The sequence below is a fragment of the Vigna angularis genome, chromosome 5 (genome assembly GCF_016808095.1).
Source record: "Vigna angularis cultivar LongXiaoDou No.4 chromosome 5, ASM1680809v1, whole genome shotgun sequence".
Classification (NCBI taxonomy): Eukaryota; Viridiplantae; Streptophyta; class Magnoliopsida; order Fabales; family Fabaceae; genus Vigna; species Vigna angularis.
This window is the reverse complement of record NC_068974.1, coordinates 14816843-14839500: the sequence shown is the minus strand read 5'-3', so window position 1 is coordinate 14839500 and position 22658 is coordinate 14816843. Positions and strand designations below refer to the sequence as shown.

Below are 22658 nucleotides of genomic sequence, written 5' to 3'. Positions count from 1 at the left end.
AAGCTATCATTTCCCTTTTTCTGATTTGAGAGTCGGAGTGCCTTCGCAAGTACTCGCTCCATTATCGCTGAAGAATTCTGGGCAGGAAGAAGACGTAAAAATAACTACATTGCTGGAAGGAGAAGACGTGACTCATCGGATTCGCATCTCGGCCTCGACTACTATACCGAAACAAAGAATATTTTAAAAAGAAAGAAAAAAAAAATTATGACTATTTTATGTGATGTTTGAAAATATAATGTATTTTCAGTATGAACTTTTTATACTGCGTAAGACATGATTGTAAAATAAATATACAATAATTATATTATCTATTCAATTTCAGTGTGAGAATTTGGGGTGTTACAATATTTCAAATTCATTAACTGCGAGTGATTTTAGAACAAATTGAATTAATTTTAGTTATATTTTAAAAAAATATTCCAAAACCCTTTATCTATTTATTTGTATTGTTATATCAATAATAAAAATATTAAAAATAAAATATTTTATATGAAATTTTAAAATATTATTAAGATTTCTTTAACATTGTAATCCAAATATATATCCTATATTCAATCATTCTTAAATCACTTTATTAAAACTCTTTACGAAGTCTAATGTTAATGTTGATTAGTTATAATCAAATCATTATATATAAAACGTATAGTATCTTATATTATCAATTTATTATCATTAACATTAATTATAACAAACCAATTGTTTATTATAATTAATGTACGTTATTATAAAATTGACAATTAACAAATAATACATTATTAAAAAACAAAATATGCATCTTCTAATTAGACATAATATTATCTGATAAAATCATAGATAATTTAAAATAATTAATTAATACGTCCTAAAAATAATATATTTATACTATGCAACATCTTTCTACACAAGCTCGATCAGGAGATAGGAAGGATCCGACAAAAGTACGCAATTCCTAGAATAAGATCAGTTCTATTAAGGACAAGTTGTATTGATGACAAAGAAAACTCTGGAGAAGAAGCAAGCTTCAACGCTCCCCAAGACAATAGAGCCATCATTGTGGGCAGGATCAAGAGCATTCAACGCAAAGCGGCCTTTCATTCCCTTGTTTCATCGTGGCAGGTGGTTGAGTTCTCCACTGTTGAGGTTGGTTAAAGAGCATACAAGGGTTTTTCCTCTTATTTGTTCTTAGCTAGGGCCAAGGAAGTTCATTCCCTATTCTTGGTCAGAAATATAATGAAATAACGTTTCTTATTTTTTTCTCGATAGAAGCGGCTTATCCAGTTTTAGGGTGTGATAGGTTATTACTATCCCAAGCATCCTTCCTTGCAGGACAACACATAAGCTTAGCCGGGTCAGTCATTCAAAGACAGCATTTTCCTGACAAGCACAAGCCACTAAATCTGAACTAAGCATCCAAAGTGTACGAACAACCAGAGAATAACGGCCTATATATATATATATATATATATATATATATATATATATATATATATATATATATATATATATATAACATCGTCTCTAAAGGAAAGATTTTCTTAATAAAAGATCATATACTTTTGATTACAGCTATAAAATTATAAAAAAAAGATAATAAAATTTTTCATTAGTATAAGTAATAATTATTTTTAAAAACGTTAGATCAAATAATAATATAAATAATTATAAAATAATAATAATATAAATTGACATTATTATTCAATTGGACTTAAAGGTTTATTTTTGTATGATGTCCAAATAAGCTAAGGTATGTTATGTGTCAAACTAGTTTTGGCTGAAACTAAACTATTTTAAAATGTATAAAAGAATAAAACTATTAAAATATTGCCTTAATCACATTACATACTTTGGATAAAAAATTTGTCTTAAAACACTATAATAACTCTGAAGGGATGTTACATATTCATAATTTTAATTCACATTATATCTTAATGCCCTACTCACAAACCTTAATTATCACTTTCTTTAGAATATTTTTTAATTTTCTTCCTTAATGGAAATTGATGATAATGTTGTTAAAAAATTATTTTATTTTATTAATATTATTAATACTCAAGTTGCAATAGTAAAGAGGAAGACATAAGATGGAAGAAAGTAGATCAACAATAAGTATGAAAATAACTCAATATTGTTTATTGGTCATGATTATTTCTTAAAATTTTGTAGGAATACAATATCTTCAATCAATTTTTCACTCTAAAGTTCTTCTTACAAATTATAACTTTTTTGTACACTCTTGCATGCATGTATTCATCATGTTATTTGCAAGACCATGAACTACTAATAAGAAAGTAAAGTAATTGGTTAAAATTAAAAGTAAGGGGAAAGGTAATTATCAAAGTTATGAAAAAATATTTAATAAAATGAAATCTAAATAGAAATATAAAACTATGGAAATAAGTGATTATTTTGAGAGAGCGCATACCAGTGTTGTAGGCAATGGACTTAATTAAGTCACAAGTAGTAAAACATTTATAAACAGGATCAGAGGATAATTTGTTGCAGTGTGATTCGCAATCCTTAATACAATTTTTATATAATACAGGGAGTGGTTGTTCAGAATAACATTTGAATGCACATTTTTCTGCGCAAAAAATATCATAAGTTTTTCCATTTAATTCAGCATGTGAAAAACCCAAAAGAATCATGACCATAATTAAAACTCCAATAGCTTTTATCTCAATTTTTCCCATATCTTTTTTCTTAGTATTTTTTAAGGATTCTAAATTTGAATAGAAGATAAAGTCTTTTGTATTGTTTTAAGAAAGCTAACCATGAATTTATAGAGAAACAATTATTATACTTTTTCACATTTAAAAATAGTTAGTCAATAAAATCTATTTAATAGGAAAAATATTAATAACTTATTTATTATTCTAATATATAATTACTATGTTTAATAATTAAATTAGTATATTTGAATATTGAAAGCTAAACCCAAATTTATAAGGAATTTTTTTTATACTTTTTCATTTTTAAAAATATTTAGTCAAAAAATATATTTTAATTAAAATATATCATTAATTTATATATTATTTTAATATATAATTATCATATTCAACTAATGTAGTTTTTGACTATGTATCATATATTTAAATATAGTATTTAAATTGTTAATATAAAGATTTATTTAATATATATATATATATATATATATATTTACATTGTTCAATAAAAAATTAGTTAATGTAATATTACAAAAGTGTAAAATATATCATTAATTTATATATTATTTTAGTATATAGTTAACATATTCAACTAATATGTTTTTGACTATGTGTCATATATTTAAATATAGTATTTAAATTGTTAACATATTTTTTTAATACGTATATATATATATATTTATTGATAGCCTAAGTGAATTTTGATAGACTAATGAATTCCAAAAATAATGAAATAAGACAATTAGTTGTATTCAAAAGTAGTTATGTTATAAAAAACTATTACACGCTTTCACATTTAAAAAGAGTTAGTCAATTAAATCTATTTAATAATAAAAATATTAATAACTTATTTATTACGTTAAGATAATAATTACTTTGAAGTTAAATTTTGACTATTTTAATATTTAAAATACAATATTTAAATATTGAAATCTAACCACGAATTTATAAATAATTTATTTTTATACTTTTTCGTTTTTAAAAATAGTTAGTCAATAAAATATGTTTTCATTTAAAAAATATCATTAATTTACATCTTATTTTAATATATAATTAATATATTCAACTAATGTAATTTTTGACTATGTGTGGTATATTTAAATATAGTATTTAAATTGTTTATATAAAATTTGATTTAATATATATATATATATATAAATATATATATATATATATGCATTGTTTAATAAAAAAATAATTAATGTAATATTATAAAAGTGTAAATAATTTCTTTATAATTAATAGTTTTTTGTTCTATTTTATTTTTGGATTATTTAATGTGTCCATGTAGTTGTAATATTACTCTTAGTTTTTATGCAGTGTTTTGTTAAATGCGCAATGTTATAATATCAATTATACGTGACTATATATAATTGGTGCATAGTAGATAATCAATTCATATTATAATGATCTTATTCATATTTAAATAATATTCAATATCATAAAATATATTTAATTAATACGTCTTAAAAATAATATATTTATTTTTCATTTATATATATATATATATATAGATATAAAACATGGTCTCTAAGAAAAAATTTTCCTATTAATTTATCCGAATGATAGAGTCTAATATAATAGTTGCATCTTACATGAATTTATGATAAATATATTATGTATAATAATAGTGTTAATGTCTCCTTTTTAGAATGGTGTATTATGTATAATAATGGTGAATGTATTATGTATAATAATAGTTGCATGTTACTTGTTAGTTTGTGTCGAAAATCTTATTTTTGCGATGATCATATAATGTATATGTTATACAGAGGTTGAGGGAACGACTTCTGAATCAATACAAGTTAAGTAGGAGGCAGCAAAAAGATGAAGAATAGTTTAAGAAGAAAGAAAAAAAAATATGAGTGTTTTATGTGATGTTTGAAAGCATAATGTATTTTTCAGTATGCACTCTTTATACGCGCGAGACATGATAGTAAATTAAATGTCTAATAATTATATTATCTATTAAATTTCAGTATTAGAATTTGGGGTGTTATACTATTTCTAATTCATTAACTCCTAGTGATTTTGTAACAAATTAAAATTAATTTTAGTTATATTTAAACAAAATATTCCAAAACCTTTTATCTATTTCTTTTTATTGTTATATCCATAATAAAAATATTAAAAATAAAATATTTTATAAGAAATTTTGGAATATTATTAAGTTTTCTTTAACATTGTAATCCAAATATATATCCTATATTCAATATAATTTATATGGTGTTAAATACTAGTTCTTAAATCACTTAATTAAAACTCTTTCCGAAGTCTAACCACTACAAAAAATTAGATTTTTACCGGGGGTTATTTTTTCCGTTTCCGGCGGTTTTAACCCCCGGAAAATATGTTACCCGCGGTTAGGAAAACCGTTGGGAAAACCTGCGTCGCTAAGTAATTACCGGCGGTTTTTTTAAAAACCGCCGCAATTAGCGGGGGTTTTGAAAAACCGCCGGTAGTAGTGGGGGTTTTTAAAAAAACCGCCGGTAATTTTGAGGGTTTATGAAAACCGCCGGTACTTTTGAGGGTTTTCCAAAACCGCCGGAAATGTAAATAATTTAATTTTTTTTATTATTCAAATGACTTGATTATCATTAATAAACCAAAATTAAATAATATGAAACCAAAATTAAATGTAAACATTAAATATAAACCAAAATATTATTATATAAATTGTAAACATTAGAAATACAATTAATGTTTCTTAAAATTTAAAATTAACATGTTATGAATAATAATTATAGTTTTGTACTTCTTCAATTGTCTTCATCATTTGATACTTTTTCATTGTCTTCGTCATTTGGTACTTCTTCATTTTTTCCATCATTTGATATGCTTCCTTTTTCAAATACCTAAAATATAAAACAATAATTAGTTAATATTTTAAAACGCGGCTTCAATATCTAATGATGAATATAAAAGAATGAACTCATTTGGCTTACCTTGACAGAGAAGTATGCCCACACATTTGGCTTGCTTTTAAAGCTAAGCTCCTGCACAAATACTTGAACTTAGTACATGTTACAAGATGAATGAAGCAACAGATGATATTGATGTTGGACTTGGTAGTTAACCTGCACTTTGCCACTCGTAGGCTTAAAGCCATCATCGGGGTCCTCACTAGTCACTCGCACAGCCACACAATGACCTTTTGGCTTTGTGGATTGTGCTTTGTCACTCGCACAGCCACACAATGACCTTTTGGCTTTGTGGATTGTGCTTTGTCAAAATCAAAAGGGGTAGCTAAAGCTGAAGTTTTTCTCCAAGCATCATATCCCCCACCATGCTCCACCCCATAGAAACGCCTTATCTCTATTAAAGGAGACACATGAAATACATGTAAGAAATTAAATAATAGAAAATAGGAAAGCAAATATCAGTAAAGAATAATTTAAACTATTCATTGGGTCTCAACCGTTTCCTCATTTTAAGTTTAAGTCTATACGAGAAAATTGTAATTTTTAGTCCCTAATAAAATTTTGAAGAAAATTAAACAATGCAAGGCTTAGTAGCAGATTTACACTGCAAGAAAAATCTCTAGTTTTGGGTACAAGGCAAAAACTTATCTTTTATACAAATGTAGGGACTAGTACTTAATATTCTCTCATGTAGGGAATAAATTTAAAGCTGGTACAACTATAATGAAGTACCAACTCTGATCTAGACACCAGACACAAACTAACATGGACATCAGGATATGGCTAATGTCCAAAGTATAGGACACATCTAATATTTATTTTAATATAACAAAAATCTCAAATGAAAATGAAAATTTATATGATTCACACTAAAAACAAATTTGTAAAGTTATAGTTTTTCGATAATAATGGCTCTCAATTAAATTTTTGGAAACATACATCTTAAAAGTTAGAATAACTAGTTAAGCCTTATGAAAACAAACAAATTTAGGCTTCTAAGTTCTAAGAATCTTCCTCTAAAACAAAAATAATGGTTGTTCCAAGTCGAGAGGGATATCAGATTCTCCAGAACCAAGTCAGAAAAAAAAAGGAAATACTCCTTCAAATGTGAGCATATGATTCCCACTTTTACCTGGCAAACGAATAAAAATGCATATTGGGTTAAAATTTGAAGGATCAATTCTGGAACCTAATGCAGTTTAGAAATTGATATTTTCACATAACTTTTTTTACATATCTAAATGTTAAAAATGTTTTGATCTATATGCAATTCCTGCATAGGAAACCCATGATGTGTGTGGAAAAAAGGTTGTGCATGGAAATAAAAGTAGACTATTTCCGAAGTTTTATTACTGCTGTGGAACTCAAATGGAAAGTACTATCTGAGAATGGAAAATGGAACTAGAAAATGGGGTCCACTGGTGAACAAAAGTAAGAAAGAATAATATCTAATTTTCAGGTCACCGCACAAGGATTAAGTTGGGTTTTCTATTGGTTCTATCCAAGATTCCATTGGATTACCAGCTCCCCTCCAGCTCTCATATAAATACCAGTTTCAGCATGATTTCCACTGAAGAGAAGTGTGTATAGGAGAAACAAGACAAGCACAACAAGCATTCAGAAATTATCTTATTTGTTAGTTCCAGGGCTTGTAACAATTAATCTTGAAAGTGATCAAGAGAATCAAGAGAAATATCATATCATATCATATACCAGGAAATACAATAAAGAGAAATATCATATCATATCCCAGGAAATACAATATAGAGAAATATCATATCCCAGGAAATACATGTTCAAGTATAATTCTAAAGGACCATCACCTCAAATTCTCTATCAGCATCACTATCCTTAGGTTCATATTACTGATATAATTAATGTACATTTTAAAATAAAATACTGACTGATGTTAAAAAAAAATATTCTTTAAAACAAACTTTTGAAAAGACAGAAACCAAGTGATGCAAAGAGAAGAAGGCTATGGAATTATTAATGGGGTAGATGTAGATGAAGTTCAAACCTTAAGATTAAGCTCGTTATACAGGGCCTTTACTTTAACATCATTTCTGGCTTTTATCAAGCGAAGCAGAACTTGTTCTGCAGAAGCTCTCGGGTGTTGCTTCTCATAAAGTTATGCCAACTCCTTCTTTGATATCTTTATCTTCACTTTCCCACTGGCATCAGGAAAAACTCTCAGTCTTTTTTTAAACTACCATTGTAAAATGAGATTAACCACATGGTTTGAACACAACCTGTTTGTCAATATGTCTTGCATAATAATAATTAGTATACCTTAGCTCTTTTTATCTGATAAGCATTATTATTCAATACCTTAGCTCTTTTTATCTAATAAGAATTATTATTCAATACCGTGATTGATGTTGAGCTGCAAAAAACAAAACCAAGTTTATGAATTCATTCATACTCTAAAATATATGGAAGAATGTAAAAAAAAAAAATTAGAATGCTCAACAAGAAAACCAAGGAAGCCATGACAGAGGATATCACAAAAGGAACAAGGTTTTCTTTTCTCTCTGTCTCCATTACCAAATATATATCCTTTTCACCATCACATTATACTCAAATCAAATTTAAATTTACTAGCACAAGAAAGGGAGGATGAAAACCCTATGTTGCATCGCACGACGATTACTCTGACCGATACCGAATGCGGTGACACGCCTCGCTAGATCCTTCATAGGGAACCAGATTTGGGAAGAATGAAGAAGGAAGAGCAAAACCCCTCCCACCAGATGAAAAAATCGAATGAAGAAAGGGAGGGAGCTCACAACGATGCCGGTCAGGCCAGAAGCAACTACTGTCGTCGATGAAGGAGAGCTGGATGACGACAGCTTCAACCGTTAGACGAAGGTGCAGAAGAAGAAGAAGGAGTGGAGAGTGGAGCTGGCCGCACCAGTACCGTCGCCACCATGCTCGCAGTGATTCTGGTCAAGAAGAAGATGAAACATGGGCACGGTGTGAGAATGAAAGTTATTTTCGAGAAAGACGAAATGTAAATTATGAGCGCGGCAAAACGAAAAAATACTTTTATGGCAGTTTCTTATTAAACCATGGAATTTATTTTATTAAAAAAAATTACAATTTATCTGCGGTTTTCGACAAAAACCGTAGGAATTAAGAGAGGTTTTCAAAACCCCCAGTAATAAACCCCTTCTAAAATACGTTAATTTTGTAGTGAACGTTGAACAGTTATAGTCAAATCATTATATATAAAACGTACAGTATCTTATATTATCAATTAATTATCATTAACATTAATTATAACAAACCAATTGTTTATTATAATTAATGTACGTTATTATAAAATTGAAAATTAACAAATAATACATTATTAAAAAATAAAATATGCATCTTTCACTACAAAAATTATAATTTTTTCAGGATTATTTTTAGAGTTCCGGCGGTTTTAACCCTTGGAAAATTTGTTTTCCCCGATTACAAGAGTCTCGGGGAAAAGCAATGTCGTTAAGTATTACCGGCAATTTTGTATGAAACCGCCACAATTTCCCGGGATTATGGAAAAACCGCCATTATTTTCAGGGGTTTTTGCAAACCGTTGGGAATAGCCGGAGTTTCTTTTAACCGACGATTTCCAGGGATTTCCTACAAAACTGTCGGAAATGTAGTGATAGCTCAAATTTTTATTGGTCGTGACATTTGTTACTCCATGCTTCTAGTTCAAATTAGTTTTTCATGTTTAGATAATTAAAGATGTAAAGGTTAAATTAAAGTTTTAGTTCCTTAACATTTCTTTTTTGCTTTTTAAATTTGTCTTCACACTTATTGTTGAAATAGTTCCCTTTGTCATTTTCTATCATAACACTTTCATCTGGATAACCTGGTAGAAATTTCTTTTTTGTATATATTACTTCTTTATTGAAATGGCCAATTTAACCAATTATGTGCACCTTTTTCAATTTGGTAGGTGCTTCTTTAAATGTTCTGTCGATCAATGTAAAATGTCTTTTATGGACTATATTAGCAGAAGAAATTAATTTCAAAACATCTAAGAATGGGAAAACTGATTTAAAAGAAGATGTGGTGATTAAATTAAAGACGAGTAAAAACTATACAACATTAAGGACAAGATTCTAATATAATCAAGTAGGTGAGGAGGTGCTAAAATAGGATATCTAAATTCAAATTTTCTCAAATTTCTTATTTGTAATCAGTGTCATGATGAGTATAAAGAGTATGTCAGCTACTAATCAAGTTATTGACACTATCATGCTCAAACTTGTTACTAATTTTGCTACTGGTGACTGCATAGTGCATGTGAATAAAATCACTTAAAGATACTAGCATATCAATACATACACAATTAAAAGGATGGCAGGTGATATTTGCATCCTCAAAAATTCATATATTGGATATCAATGGAGACATAACTAATTGTTCATGCATGTCTAATTTTCTTGATCTTCATTGCATTCATCGTTTGACACGCTTCTTTGATCAGATACCTACAATATAACATAATAGTTAGTTGGTTATATATTTTAAAAAAAAATCATACAAATAAATTTAGCAATTATTACCGATGGTTGAAATACGGCAAACTTTGAAGGCAATTGACCTTGATAATTTTACAACATAAATGCTATCATATCTTTCATTTCATTGACTTGTGATGTCAATGAAGATACCTGTAACAGATGAAATTATTTAAAAAGTAAGAAAAATGATACCTAACAAGTTAATCATAAAAGGAACAAATCAAGTAATGGATAAAATATTCATTAACCTGAGTTTGTATTTCATCATTAAAAGGGGCAGCTAAAGATGATCCACTATGAGAACGAACTTTGACTCCAAAGACTTTAGATGGGCAAGGACCCAAACCTAGACCGCGAACGCGTCCACAATGCTCTTGGATTCCTAAAGCATGAGCCAATGAATCTGAATTGGATATTTTTTTTGATTGAGACGATGTTGTGGATTCATATGCTTCAATTTGTTCCTACATTCAACATTTAATAAAACAGTGAAATTGTCTAAATCAAAGAAAACAAGTGCACAATTCCAAAACAACAAGGCCATACATAAATAAGTGAGATTCCTTTGTTAAGAGGAGCAAAAATACAACAAAGAAAATGAAAAATTGTATATAACTCAAATAGTTAAATGTGATTCCAGTACTTAAATAGTTAGTTTTACTCAAAGTAGAGAATTTCCCTAATGTGGCCATAGTGTTTGAATAACATGCTACTGAGAAAGTTCAACAGTTTCTTAAGGAATTAATGTCTACTGCTTTAGGGATTATTCAATACAGTAAGATTATTCAATAGTTCAACAATTTCTGTTATGGAGAAATATTTGTTGGCATGATGATGTATACCTCTTTTACTTTATGTATTGTCTTATATATTTTTTTGTAATAAATGGTTGTTAATCATTTCTTCTATACTTGATGGAGAGGGTACAAAGGAATGATGATTGGAGAAATGAGTTTAAGGTTTAAGGAAAAGAAACACTGTATGTGCAGAGTCGTTAATCATTTCATAAACGAATTATAGTGCCTACAGGTATCTGATTCATGTCTTTTTATTTATGTTATAAATATGATGATTTTGTGGTTTGCAGTAAGGAAAAGACGGTAAGTGTAATGGAGGATAATTGCAGTATGAGAAAGGTGTGAAATGTTTGGAAGTGATGATTGGTTGTAGTGTTATGGAAGAAAGAGAAAATGCGTGAAGATTATGTTTTCTTTGTTTGCCGTAACTTTTGGTTATTCTGTGTTTGATATGGATAACACTAACAAGTTAAAAAGAGAAGAAAGTTGGGTACCGCTAGGTGTTATGCGCTGTCAGACAAAGCCTCTCACCTAATAAAAATGAAGTCTCTTTTTTCTTTTCTTCTGGTATGGCGGGGTAGGGGATTCACTTATGTAAAAAAATTATCTATTACTTTTTATGAAGGCTTTGGAGTTTAATGTAGAGGGTTACAATGTATAAATGGTTTCCTATTTTGTCTGGTTATGTCGTTTTCTAGTGTCTAATGAAGGGGATGACACTAATTTCAACAAATTGTACCCATTCAACAGGTTTTATTTCATCTTTGTCAACACATTACTTCACAACAATTCACCAGAATGCATTCAATCGTTATAGTAAGACCTAAAGCACCAAATAAATTACAATACATGGTTCACATGTTTGTCTTACATTCAGATTCTGAAAATTGGTGAAAACTAGTTTCAGCCACTGGAAAAAATACTTCATGACATTTAAATTGTAACTATACCATAATTAGGCTTAGATAACTTACACCAATTTTCCTTGCCTCATCACTGGCATAAGCTCCATTGGTCTTCTTATGGGTAGCTATCCATACTTCTCCTCTGCTAACTTTGTTTCCACACTCTTTTTCCTATGAAAATGAACAAACACATATTAAGTGTGTCATAAATATAATGAGAAATAGAAAACTGAAGAACAATATTACTTCACCATTTCTTCCCTCTTTCTTGCAATGCTCTTCGAACCCCCCGTGTGAGCAAAAGTTTGCTTTGTCCTATTGTGTTTATTTTTTAGGGCAATCTCCTAACATTATCATAAAAAAAGTTAATAAATTATATCAGAATTTTAAGAAAAGAAATTTAGGTTTTACCTTTATTCTTTCATCAAGTCGATAATCAACAAAAGAAGCCAATGATCTTTATCTATTCCTTCTGGAGCCATGGCAATCAATTCATCTCTAGTACGCGTGCCATCATCTCTTTGTTGCCACAATTCTTGCCGAGAATCTCTCCATTTATGATTAAGCAATTTCAAGATGTAATTGATTTGAATATCAGAATTAACTGCAAACTTTGTCTTCAAAAACATATTTTAATCAAAATCAACAACAATTATCAAATAACTTAATTATGAATTGAAAATTTACATTACTTACTTGAATGGTATTATGAATTATGTCTTCTTTGTAATCTTTACGAATCTTCTTCCAAGTAGAATAACAAATAAGGAATGCCTTGAAGTTTCTAGTAATACTCCCTAAGAACCAATTCAATAATGCGCCACCATCTCCAATTGGTTGATGCTGCTCATTCCAACGTACAATAATCCTTTCATTTTGAGGCAAATTCCAAACATCATTTGTTTTTAAGTGTTTGGTAGTCATCTTGCATTGGTCATATGTGAAGAAATCAAATTTGTGTCAAATACCCTTGTGTGAAAGAACTTCAACAATATTTATTGATATAAGTAACAGTGGCTTACCAATAACATCAACCAACCATGATCTCTTGTATGTTGATGGTCTTTCTTGTTGCACTTCCAACAAAATATCTTGATTTTCATCTTGTTCATGTTCATCTTGTACATGTGAATTTTCTTGTTGCTACACAAGGTTAAATGTCAGATTAAATGAATGTAGTTGATAGGAATAGAGATCAGATGCAAGCAACAGAGAAACAAATTATATTGACAAATTCTTTTTTCTAATTAGTTTTAGTTTCAAGGTGTACTTCTGGTTCCTAGAAATGTCACAACATGACTATCAAAATTCATCAAAGTATATGCTAAGATAACATATTTTATCATTTGAAAGAACATATTTAACATATTTGAAAGAACACTTACATCAACTTCAACGGGTGACTGGATAACTTCATTTGGGGGTTGACCAAACGAAAATACTTGATTTGCTGATTGAACACCAATTGCATTTGGGGGCTGAATGGTTTCAAGAGTGCATAGGCTTTGGCTTGTCGGAGGTAACTTTAGTTTGTATGTTCTACAAATAAATGAATGTCAAAAAATTTCAACAACATAAATAAATTTTAATTAAACAATCAGTAAAGGGAACTTACTTCTTTGAGGGGTAGATAGAGATGGAGATGATTGGACTTTAGGTGTTGCACTTTGAGGTGCTGGTGGATGATTTACTATATGACCCCATGTATTATGTGCTTGTGTATGATGTTGTGTCTCATTGTTCTTAACTATCATTCTCTTCATCTTCAGGTGCTCTACAAACAATTTCATAAATAAAACTTAAACCAGCTATAAATATAATAAACAAGAAAATAAACAGAATAACAATATATATAATAACTAATAATTCAAATTAAAACCTTGTTAATGGTATATTTCTTTCATCATCTAGAAATAATATTTCTAAATTTTGTTGTTGAAATGGTTCACATTCATGAAAATTGTCAACATCATCTTCACCCATGTTGTACAAATCTCTAGGCTTTATATGTATTGGGATGCACCAATTTTTATCAAACTCATAATCTACATAATATACCATTTGTGCTTCTGACGCCTGAATGTATGGTTCATCATCATCATTATCACCGCTATGAATCAAGCGTCCAAAACTTACACTTGTAAATCCCAACTCATCAGTCATAATCCCCTTACATGTTGTTGTATTAGCCCACATACATTTGAACAAGACAATTGAGAAACAACCATGATAATTTATTTCAATTATGTCAACTAATCGACCATAATAAGGCACATCTCCAAATTGCATTTGATTATCACTACTACTTGCATAACTCCTTGTCCCAAATGTACCAAACACTCCACTATTTTGTGTTTTAAGCCATATGTCACGCTCCAAGATCCTAAACTTGAATCCATTAACATTATAGGCACTATATCGCTTTGCACAATCAATCGGACCCATGCTAAGAATTTCAAATCAGTTGAGTGGAGGCTAGTTGAGTCATTCCTTATCTAAATGGAAAAAAAATAACATGTCCATATCAATTATCAATTATAACATAGAATGAAACCAATGTTCATTGGTATAAATATACGTACACGACGTAAAAACCAATTTGCAAATTACCTATGAACTCTCTAGTCTATCAAAGATGATTGTCGACTCCGACTTCTCAATTGTCTCTGTATAGTGTCTCTAAAATCCCTACACGAAGTGTCCAAATTATACATAGTTACTTTCTAATAAAAGACTAATTAATAGAATTGACGAAGTGAAAATACTTACTGAAGAAATGGGTCAACTATGGAACTATTTGTTAGGCTACGACGATGTGCTTCTAACTTTTCCTTTGCAGATAGAGTGAAATAAGTGAAACCTCCAACTGGTTTTCCGACTGGTGGGAATAAAGTGCTTACAGTACAAGAGCCAATGCTTGGTTCATCATTAACACGACGCAATCTATTAAACACAATCTCAATTCCATCTAAGTATCTAGAACAAAAAGTTAAGCACTCTTCAACCATGTAACCTTCAGCTTTTGAGCCTTCAGCTTGTGCCTTATTACGCACATAAGACTTCAATTTTCCCAAGTACCTCTCAATAGGATACATCCATCGATATTGGACAGGTCCACCAAGCTTGACATCTTCTACTAAATGCACAATCAAATTAACCATCACTGTGAAAAAAGAAGGAGGGAATAACATCTCCATGTGACACAATGTGAGGACAACTCTATCTTGTAATTGGACAAGTTCATCTATCTTCAAAACTTTATTACATAATTATTTAAAAAAAGATCATAGATCAATCAAAATAAACGAGACTTCTTTAGGGAGTGTCTTTCTTATTGCCAAAGGGAGAAGTTGCTCCATCAACACATGTGAGTCATGACTTTTTAGTCCTCCAATCTTACGTTATTTGACATCAACACATCTACTAATATTACTTGAGTAACCATCAGGTACAATTATATTCTTCAAAGTTTTCAGAAACATGTCCTTATTTACATTTGACAATGTATATATAGCAGGAAGATATCTAGAATGCTCGTCAAACCACAAATCTAGTCTTATACCCCAAAGTTGCAAGTCCTTTCTTGCTTTTAGATTGTCTTTGCATTTATTATTTGTACTATCATTCAACAATGTAAACAATATATTGTCGCAAACATTTTTTTCAATATGCATAACATCCAGATTATGGTGCAATAAGTTATCTACCCAATAAGGAAGGTCAAAAAATATACTTTTCTTTCGCCATTGTAGAGTCTCTACCTTAGAGATGCGTTGTCTTTTTGAGCTTTCTTCAATTATAGGTTCTTTCCCAAATTCAACGTGAACATTACCAAGTTATTGTAAGATATCATGTCCTAAGATTGTCACTGCTCGGCTTCTATTTTCAATAGTTCCATCAAGCCTCCAATGAGCCAATCTAAACCTATGTCTTTCATCTAACCAACGATAATGACTTATAAAACAAAATTTACCACCTTTGACAAGCTTCTTAGGAGTAGTATCAAAATTACATATCGGACATGCCAATCTTGTATGTGTGTTCCACCCAGATAAGGTTATAAGTCTTGGAAAGTCACTAATAGTCCACAATATGGCTGCATGCATATCAAATACTTCATTCCCATATGAATTAAGAGTTTTGATGCCAGTGTTCCACAACTCCTTCAACTCTTCTATTAATGGTTATAAGTAAACATCAATATCATTGCTCGGTGCTCGCTTTCCAGGAATGATCATGGATAGAATGAATGAACTTTGTTTCATACACATCCAAGGAGGAAGGTTGTATGATATGAGAACAACTGGCTAAATACTGTGATTGGTGCTCAAGTTGCCATATGGATTGAACCCATCAGTAGATAAACCGAGTCTCACATTTCGAGGCTCTAAGGCAAATTTAGGGTGCATCAAGTCAAATTTCTTCCATGCTTCAGAATCTCTTGGATGTCATAACATGCCTTTATCCGTACTTTCTGATGCATGCCATCTCATATGCTCAGCTATTTTAGATGACAAAAACATCCTCTGTAATCGAGGCTTCAAAGGAAAATACCTTAACACCTTTGTAGGAATCTTCTTTCGCTTATTAACAACAACATCGTCACCAATTGTATTTCTCCTTTTTGGCTTCCATCTTGATGTCTTGCATTTCTTACAAGAATCTCTATCTTTGTCTTCTCCAACATGCAATCTCCAACATGCAACATACAATCATTTGGGCAAGCATCAATTTTGCTGTAATGAAGACCAAGCTTTTTTGGCTTCATAGAATGAATTTGGAATTTTAGCATGTTCAAATGCATCTGCTAGCAACTACAGTATCATGGACATAGCTTTGTCACTTATTCTGCATAGACATTTGATGTGATACAACTTCACCAAGAAAGAAAGTTTTGAATATTTATCACATCCTTCATATAAGTTTTGAATATTTATTTCATCCTTCATATAAGTTTTGAATATTAAGTAGTACACCTACTTAATGTTAAAAGTAAATGGTGAATAAAACACTAAGTACCAGCTACGATAGCATTGCTCAAGAATAATATTTACTAGACTTTGAATCACTACTTCTAAGAAACAATTTAATACTATTAACAAAATATTTTTAAATGTCATAAAAATAAATTAATATATATATTATTTTTTTGTTTTATGTAAATATGTAAATTAAGAAATAATCAACATTGATGAAAACTCATACCTCGGAAGTTATTCACTTGGAGAAATGATGGATGTGATAGCACAACAACTTTCACAAGGCCATAACACACCTTATGTTTACGTTCAGCAAGGCTAAGTCAATTAAGAAATACAAATTACCCAAAATATCCTGTTAAGAAGATTAATGTCATCATCTATTGACATCAATATGAAAATTTGATTACAATTCTTATTTTAAAGAGAGTATGAACAATTTGATTACACATAGAACTATTCTAAACTAAACAACTACTGAAAAAAATCAATCACAGTTCGTAATGAGCACAGCAACACGAGGAGAAGATTCAACCTGCATTGATATATGTCTTTTTCAACTCCAACAACAATCACTTGAACTTGTCCATGTCAGTTTTTAGAAATATTTAATGACTTTTCTGATCTAGGTGTTACTTTTTACTTCATCTTATAAGTTAAAATCTTAAATTCTATCATGCTAAAATTGCCTAAATCTGTTAGTTTGAGTTTGACATTCGAACTTCAATACAGTAAAATTCAGAGACATCTATCAATCACTATTTTCTTAAGTTGTAATGAATACATTTAGGATTATCAGATAACAGAGATTAAAAATAGATGATGAATGAAAATTGTATTTCCAAAATTTGTTAACTATCTATTTAAAATTCTAAACCTCGTAATTTACTTTGTCTTCTTTATGTGATACCTAAGTTTTTATTATCTTTTTCACCAGGTAGCTATTAGTGTGCTGATAATAATCAAATTCTACCAATTAGAATTTTGATTTCAGTAAGTTTTTCCTACTTTATCTTTTCTTTTATCTTTTAATATTCTCTTGCATGCATGTAGTTTTTTGGGGTATTTTTGTATATAATCTAACATGGAAATATGGATTCTTATCTAAGTCTAGAATGATATGTTTGGTTTTTTGTTCAAGTTTCTTAAGAATAAGTTAAATACTTTCTCAACACATCTACTTGGTTGGGGTTTTGGTGTATTTAGAAAATAAATGATAATAGAGAGAAAGAGACTTTGATAGGATTTAATAGAATACGTAACTATTAACAAATTGATATGATAGTGATTTATTTTGATTGAGAAATAAGTATAGTTGTGATGATGTTGAATTATATAGACCCAAACACATTGTTGGACATATTTAGGTTCAGTGTAACCTTTGGACTTATAGTTGAGTGTGCTGTTATACAGTATTGTTTTGTATATTCTCTTCACACATTTTTATGGTTTGGTATATTCTCTTTACACATTTTTATGGTTTGGTATATTCTCTTCGCACATTTTTTATCAACACTCTTTCATGTCAAAGTTACATTGCTTTTCCCAATCCTACACATTTTTAATTCAAAAGACACAATTTCTTTTTCCATTTTTTATTTATGTTATCTCGAACAGCTTGGAAATGTGGTCATTTTATATGATGGTTCTCCTCTCTGGCCTTCTTCCAAGTTCAAAATTAGAAGCATCAGTGCTTTTTATCTGATTAGTCAGTATCACCTTATCATGTTTAACATTCATTTTGATACAATAGTTTTATATTGAGGAGAAAACTAGAAACGCTTTAAATAGTTAAAAAATCAAGCAAGACAAATTACAGAGACATTCACGCACACTCCTTGAAAATCTCTAATTCTTTCAACTATTCTCTCTCTACGCAATTGTCATTGAATGGATACATGAAAAATAAAAATTAGCAAATCATGAAAATAACTTAAGTTATTTTGTCATTATTCTAAATAATAATCTCTACAACAAGTAAAAGGTTTGTATTATCCAAAATATCTAGTGGCCCACCCTTTCAGCTATACTGTGTGGATTTGTAGCTTATCCTCTTCTAGCGCGTACTCTAGGTCGCACTGCTGGTGGATGTGGGGCAATTAGAATAGTAGTTGGCATAATCGAATACAAGAGTTAACAACAGCAGCAAAATAAAAGAGTTAGACACAATCGAATCAATAACGCGTTCAATAGAGTAACGTACAAGAGACAAACATGTAGAGTGAAAATGAACGAAGAGAAAATGAAGTGACCTTGCCAGCTTTTTGAGTTGCGTGAACCGTAGATGCGAGGAATTCCGAGAGCACCTCGACGAACAATAAGGCACCTTCACGCTGCCTCGACGCCTCGACACTTCGCTCAACTCTAGCAGGGGAAGACCAGAACGAAGATGGTGCGAGGAAGGGTTTTGAGGGAAATAATTATGATGCAGGGAAATGAAGACGCAGGAAGGGGAGGGAGAGAGTTAGGGTTTATGAGAAATTAGAGAATCAGGGAAAATGAGTAAAGATAGAAGAAATGAAAGGCGTGAAGAGGGATGGGTATTATTTAGGGAAATACATTAAAAAAATAAATTTTAGGGCCATCGTCTGTTATAGAAGCAAAAAACATAAAAAAAAAAGGTAACTACGGTTTTAGTCCTAAACTGCCAGAAATTATTCGGGGTTTCTAAAACTTCCGGAAACTAACCCTCCTAAAATGTATTATTTTTGTAGTGTTCTGATTAGACATAATATTATCTGATAAAGTTCCATAGTTTGACTCGTAGATAATTTAAAATAATAAATTAAATTTTAAGTTTTTACAAATTTAAATATTTTTATTTAAGTTCTAAATTTTAAACAATACAAATTTATTTTAAATATTTTAAAAATTTAAGAAAAATACCTTCCAATGAAAATTCAATTAAAATATTAAAATAAAAAAAAACAACACACAATTAAATTAATAAAATATATTTAATTAATACGTCCTAAAAAGAATATATTTATATATAACATCCTCTCTAAAGGAAAGATTTTCCTATTAAAAAATCATATACTTTGATTACAACTATAAAATTATAAAAAGTAGATAATAAACTTTCTCATTAGCATAAGTAATAATTTTTTAAAAAAACGTTAGATCTATTAATAATATAAATAATTAAAATAATAATAATATAACGTTGACATTATTATTCAATTGTACTTAAAGGTTTATTTTATGTCCAAATAAGCTAAGGTATGTTATGTGTCAAACTAGTTTTCTTAATTCACTGTTATTCTTCTTCAACTCCCAATCCTCCAGTCTTCATTTCTTCTTGGGCCTTCCTGGCATTGTCATCTTCTTTGGTGGTAATATATTTGAATAGGGTGTAACATCCCAGACATGTTGACCATTGATATGGTTAATTATTGTGTTGTAAGTCTCTTCATAGGTAGACTTCCTAAACCAGTGCCCAATGTATTCTTCTGCATTTATATTCAAAAATTTCATTGCAGTTATGGCATGAGTACAAGGAATGTCAGTAATTGCCCATTTTCTACATGTGCAGTCCATGTTGTCAACATTCACAACAAATTGCTGACAAAATTGTAAAACATGTTTCACTTCAAATAATTTTTCTCTTGACCACTTGTATTTAATACACAATTCGTAACACAATTAGGTGGATCAATATAAATGGAAACAAAGTTAACATGAATGGAAACACACATCATAAAAGTTACCTTGGTAACCAATATCTAGTTAACCAGGACTCATTCTGAAATCTGTTAAAAACCTTGGGGCAGATTGAACCTTGATATGATGCCATCTTTGTCCTATTGGCAGCCCATCTCTTCATTATGTAAACTCTAATGTCTTCTAACATGCTAATAATAGGCTTAGACCTACTATCAACTAGCACACTATTAAAGCCCTCAAACATGTTGTTTACAAGAGTGTCACATTGTGATCTAGAGGTGAATCTAGATCTTGACCAAAACCTGGGTGGGATGGCAAATAATTATCAAATAATTATAAGACTTAATACATACCTAGGTGGGATGGCAAGCAAATATTTAAATGCGTCTAAATTTATGTCTTTGATATTCCTCATTTCAGCCTCCCATTGTTGTGGATGTGTGGCTGTTGTTGCCCTCCACATGAGACGTTTAAGGTTTTTTCCAGGAATTTTTTTTCTGAAGTTCGAATATAAATGCATAACACAAAATCTTTGTTCTACACCAGACAGAAGATCTTGGATAGTTGGCAAAAGACCCTGACATATTCAAGATATTTTAATTAACATTTGTGTAATGAAGATATTCAGTTATATGTACAAGATATTGAACATTGACTGACCTTTTGTTGGCATGAAATAAATGTGCATCGTGCACATACAGCTGCCCCACCAAGGTCCTCAATAAGGTGCTCCAAGAACCAAGTCCAGGAGTCTTTGTTTTCTGCCTCAACAACAACATCTGCTATGGGCAACATTTGTTCATTTCCATCTCTTCCCACTCTTGTTAGTAACTCTCCTCCATACTTGCCTTTCAAAAAGCATCCATCTAACCCAATAATAGGTCTACAACAAATGAAGTTATCCTTGCATGCCTTCAAGCATGCATAAAATCTTTGGAATATGACCTCACCATTACTGTTATCAACTTTAATTTGTACTGTTGTACCTGGATTTGTTTTCAGCAGCTCATGACCATAATCATGAAGTCTTATAAATTGATCTTTGAATGACCCTTCAACCTTATCTTTTGCCATGGCTCTTGCCCTAAAAGCCATATTTCTTGAAATTCCTACATTCCATTTCCTAGTGACTTTGTCCCTAATGTCCATGACCTTCATTGTAGGGTTTTCTCTCACAGTTTTCTCCATCCTTTGACTCAACCACTTTGAAGTCATCAACTTTATATTGCAATCTCTACTACAGCTATGAGCATCAAACACTTTTCTTAGTTGTCATGCATTGACATCACTCCTAAAGGAACAATAGGCGTACCATTTACAATTTCCTCTTCCACCCAATCACTTCACAAAAATCCTTTTCTTGTCATTCTTAATAAATTTTAAACTTCTCCCATTACTTAGTGCATAAGTCCTTATGGAATCTGTGAATTCATTTTTCTCAGCAAAATAGGTTCCTACTTCCCATTTATAACCCTCCAAAGTTTTAGGCATACTAAAAGTGGGAAACCTTATCTTAGTGGACCCATCATTGTCCTCACTATCTGATCCACTAATCAACTCCTCTGATAGCCACTCATTGTCAGACAACCCACGGCCATCATGAATACAATCATTATCTGTTGACCGTCAAGACTCAAGTACTGCATTGGAAGCTTCTTGTCTCACATTTCCTTTAGAAGTCCCAATGTCACAATGCACGCTGACATCAATTAGACTTTCTTCACTCAATCTACATCTTCGTCCTCAGTCTCTACCTCATGTACATCATCACCCTCACTATCCTCTACATCATCATCCTCTCCTAAATCCTCTAGCTCAAAATCATGTACATCATGTACCTCAGCTTCCTCTACATGATGGACCTCACCATCCTCAACCTCATGGACCTCAACATCCTCACCATCACCCTCATGGGCATCACCCTCTCCCTCAACCAGTTTTGTTCCAACTTCAGTATGATCCTCACCATCACCCTTATGGGCATCACCCTCACCCTCGACCATTTTTGTTCCAACTTCAGTATGATCCTCACCATCACCCTCATGGGCATCCCCCTCACCCTCCACCATATTTGTTCCAACTTCAGTATGGACCTCACCATCACCCTCATGGGCATCACCCTCACCCTCAACCATTTTTGTTCCAACTTCAGTATGATCCTCACCATCACCCTCATGGGCATCCCCCTCACCCTCCACCATATTTGTTCCAACTTCAGTATGGACCTC

General features: G+C 30.7%; 2 protein-coding genes and 1 long non-coding RNA gene across 4 annotated transcripts; all 3 read right to left on the bottom strand.

Annotated features, from left to right (window-relative positions):
- Window positions 1–5371: 5371 nt before the first annotated feature.
- On the bottom strand, window positions 5372–8443 carry LOC128196534 (uncharacterized). Of its 2 annotated transcripts, XR_008248947.1 has the most exons (7): window positions 8194–8443; window positions 7937–7952; window positions 7587–7740; window positions 5847–5960; window positions 5723–5796; window positions 5591–5641; window positions 5372–5500 (listed from the first exon to the last, which is right to left on the bottom strand). It is a non-coding gene; the product is annotated as an uncharacterized LOC128196534 (long non-coding RNA). The 2 variants fall into 2 exon arrangements; XR_008248946.1 differs by lacking the exon at window positions 7937–7952 and having other exon boundaries at window positions 8194–8442.
- A 1730-nt stretch (window positions 8444–10173) lies between these two features.
- Window positions 10174–12709, bottom strand: LOC128196654 (uncharacterized). Its single transcript, XM_052878146.1, has 5 exons — window positions 12482–12709; window positions 12037–12129; window positions 11855–11956; window positions 10332–10547; window positions 10174–10233 (listed from the first exon to the last, which is right to left on the bottom strand). Exons 1-5 carry the CDS (start codon window positions 12707–12709, stop codon window positions 10174–10176), a joined length of 699 nt encoding a protein of 232 aa, XP_052734106.1.
- Window positions 12710–20055: 7346 nt separating this feature from the next.
- On the bottom strand, window positions 20056–21618 carry LOC108319080 (uncharacterized). The gene is made up of 4 exons (XM_017550099.1): window positions 21091–21618; window positions 20784–21007; window positions 20475–20732; window positions 20056–20287 (listed from the first exon to the last, which is right to left on the bottom strand). The coding sequence occupies exons 1-4, from the start codon at window positions 21616–21618 to the stop codon at window positions 20056–20058; spliced, it is 1242 nt and encodes a 413-aa protein (XP_017405588.1).
- Between the last annotated feature and the right edge of the window lie 1040 nt (window positions 21619–22658).

What these genes read in the sequence shown, in the direction of transcription:
- LOC108319080 (XM_017550099.1), bottom strand. Translation starts at nt 21,618, where the DNA reads ATGGAGAAAACTGTGAGAGAAAACCCTACAATGAAGGTCATGGACATT. An exon ending in TTATTTCATGCCAACAAAAG is followed by an intron (nt 21,008 to 21,090) that starts GTCAGTCAATGT and finishes TGAATATGTCAG; the next exon opens with GGTCTTTTGCCAACTATCCA. An exon ending in ACTAGATATTGGTTACCAAG is followed by an intron (nt 20,288 to 20,474) that starts GTAACTTTTATG and finishes CTGCACATGTAG; the next exon opens with AAAATGGGCAATTACTGACA.
- LOC128196654 (XM_052878146.1), bottom strand. Translation starts at nt 12,709, where the DNA reads ATGACTACCAAACACTTAAAAACAAATGATGTTTGGAATTTGCCTCAA. An exon ending in TAATTCATAATACCATTCAA is followed by an intron (nt 12,130 to 12,481) that starts GTAAGTAATGTA and finishes TGATAATGTTAG; the next exon opens with GAGATTGCCCTAAAAAATAA. An exon ending in ATGATGAAATACAAACTCAG is followed by an intron (nt 10,234 to 10,331) that starts GTTAATGAATAT and finishes CATCTGTTACAG; the next exon opens with GTATCTTCATTGACATCACA.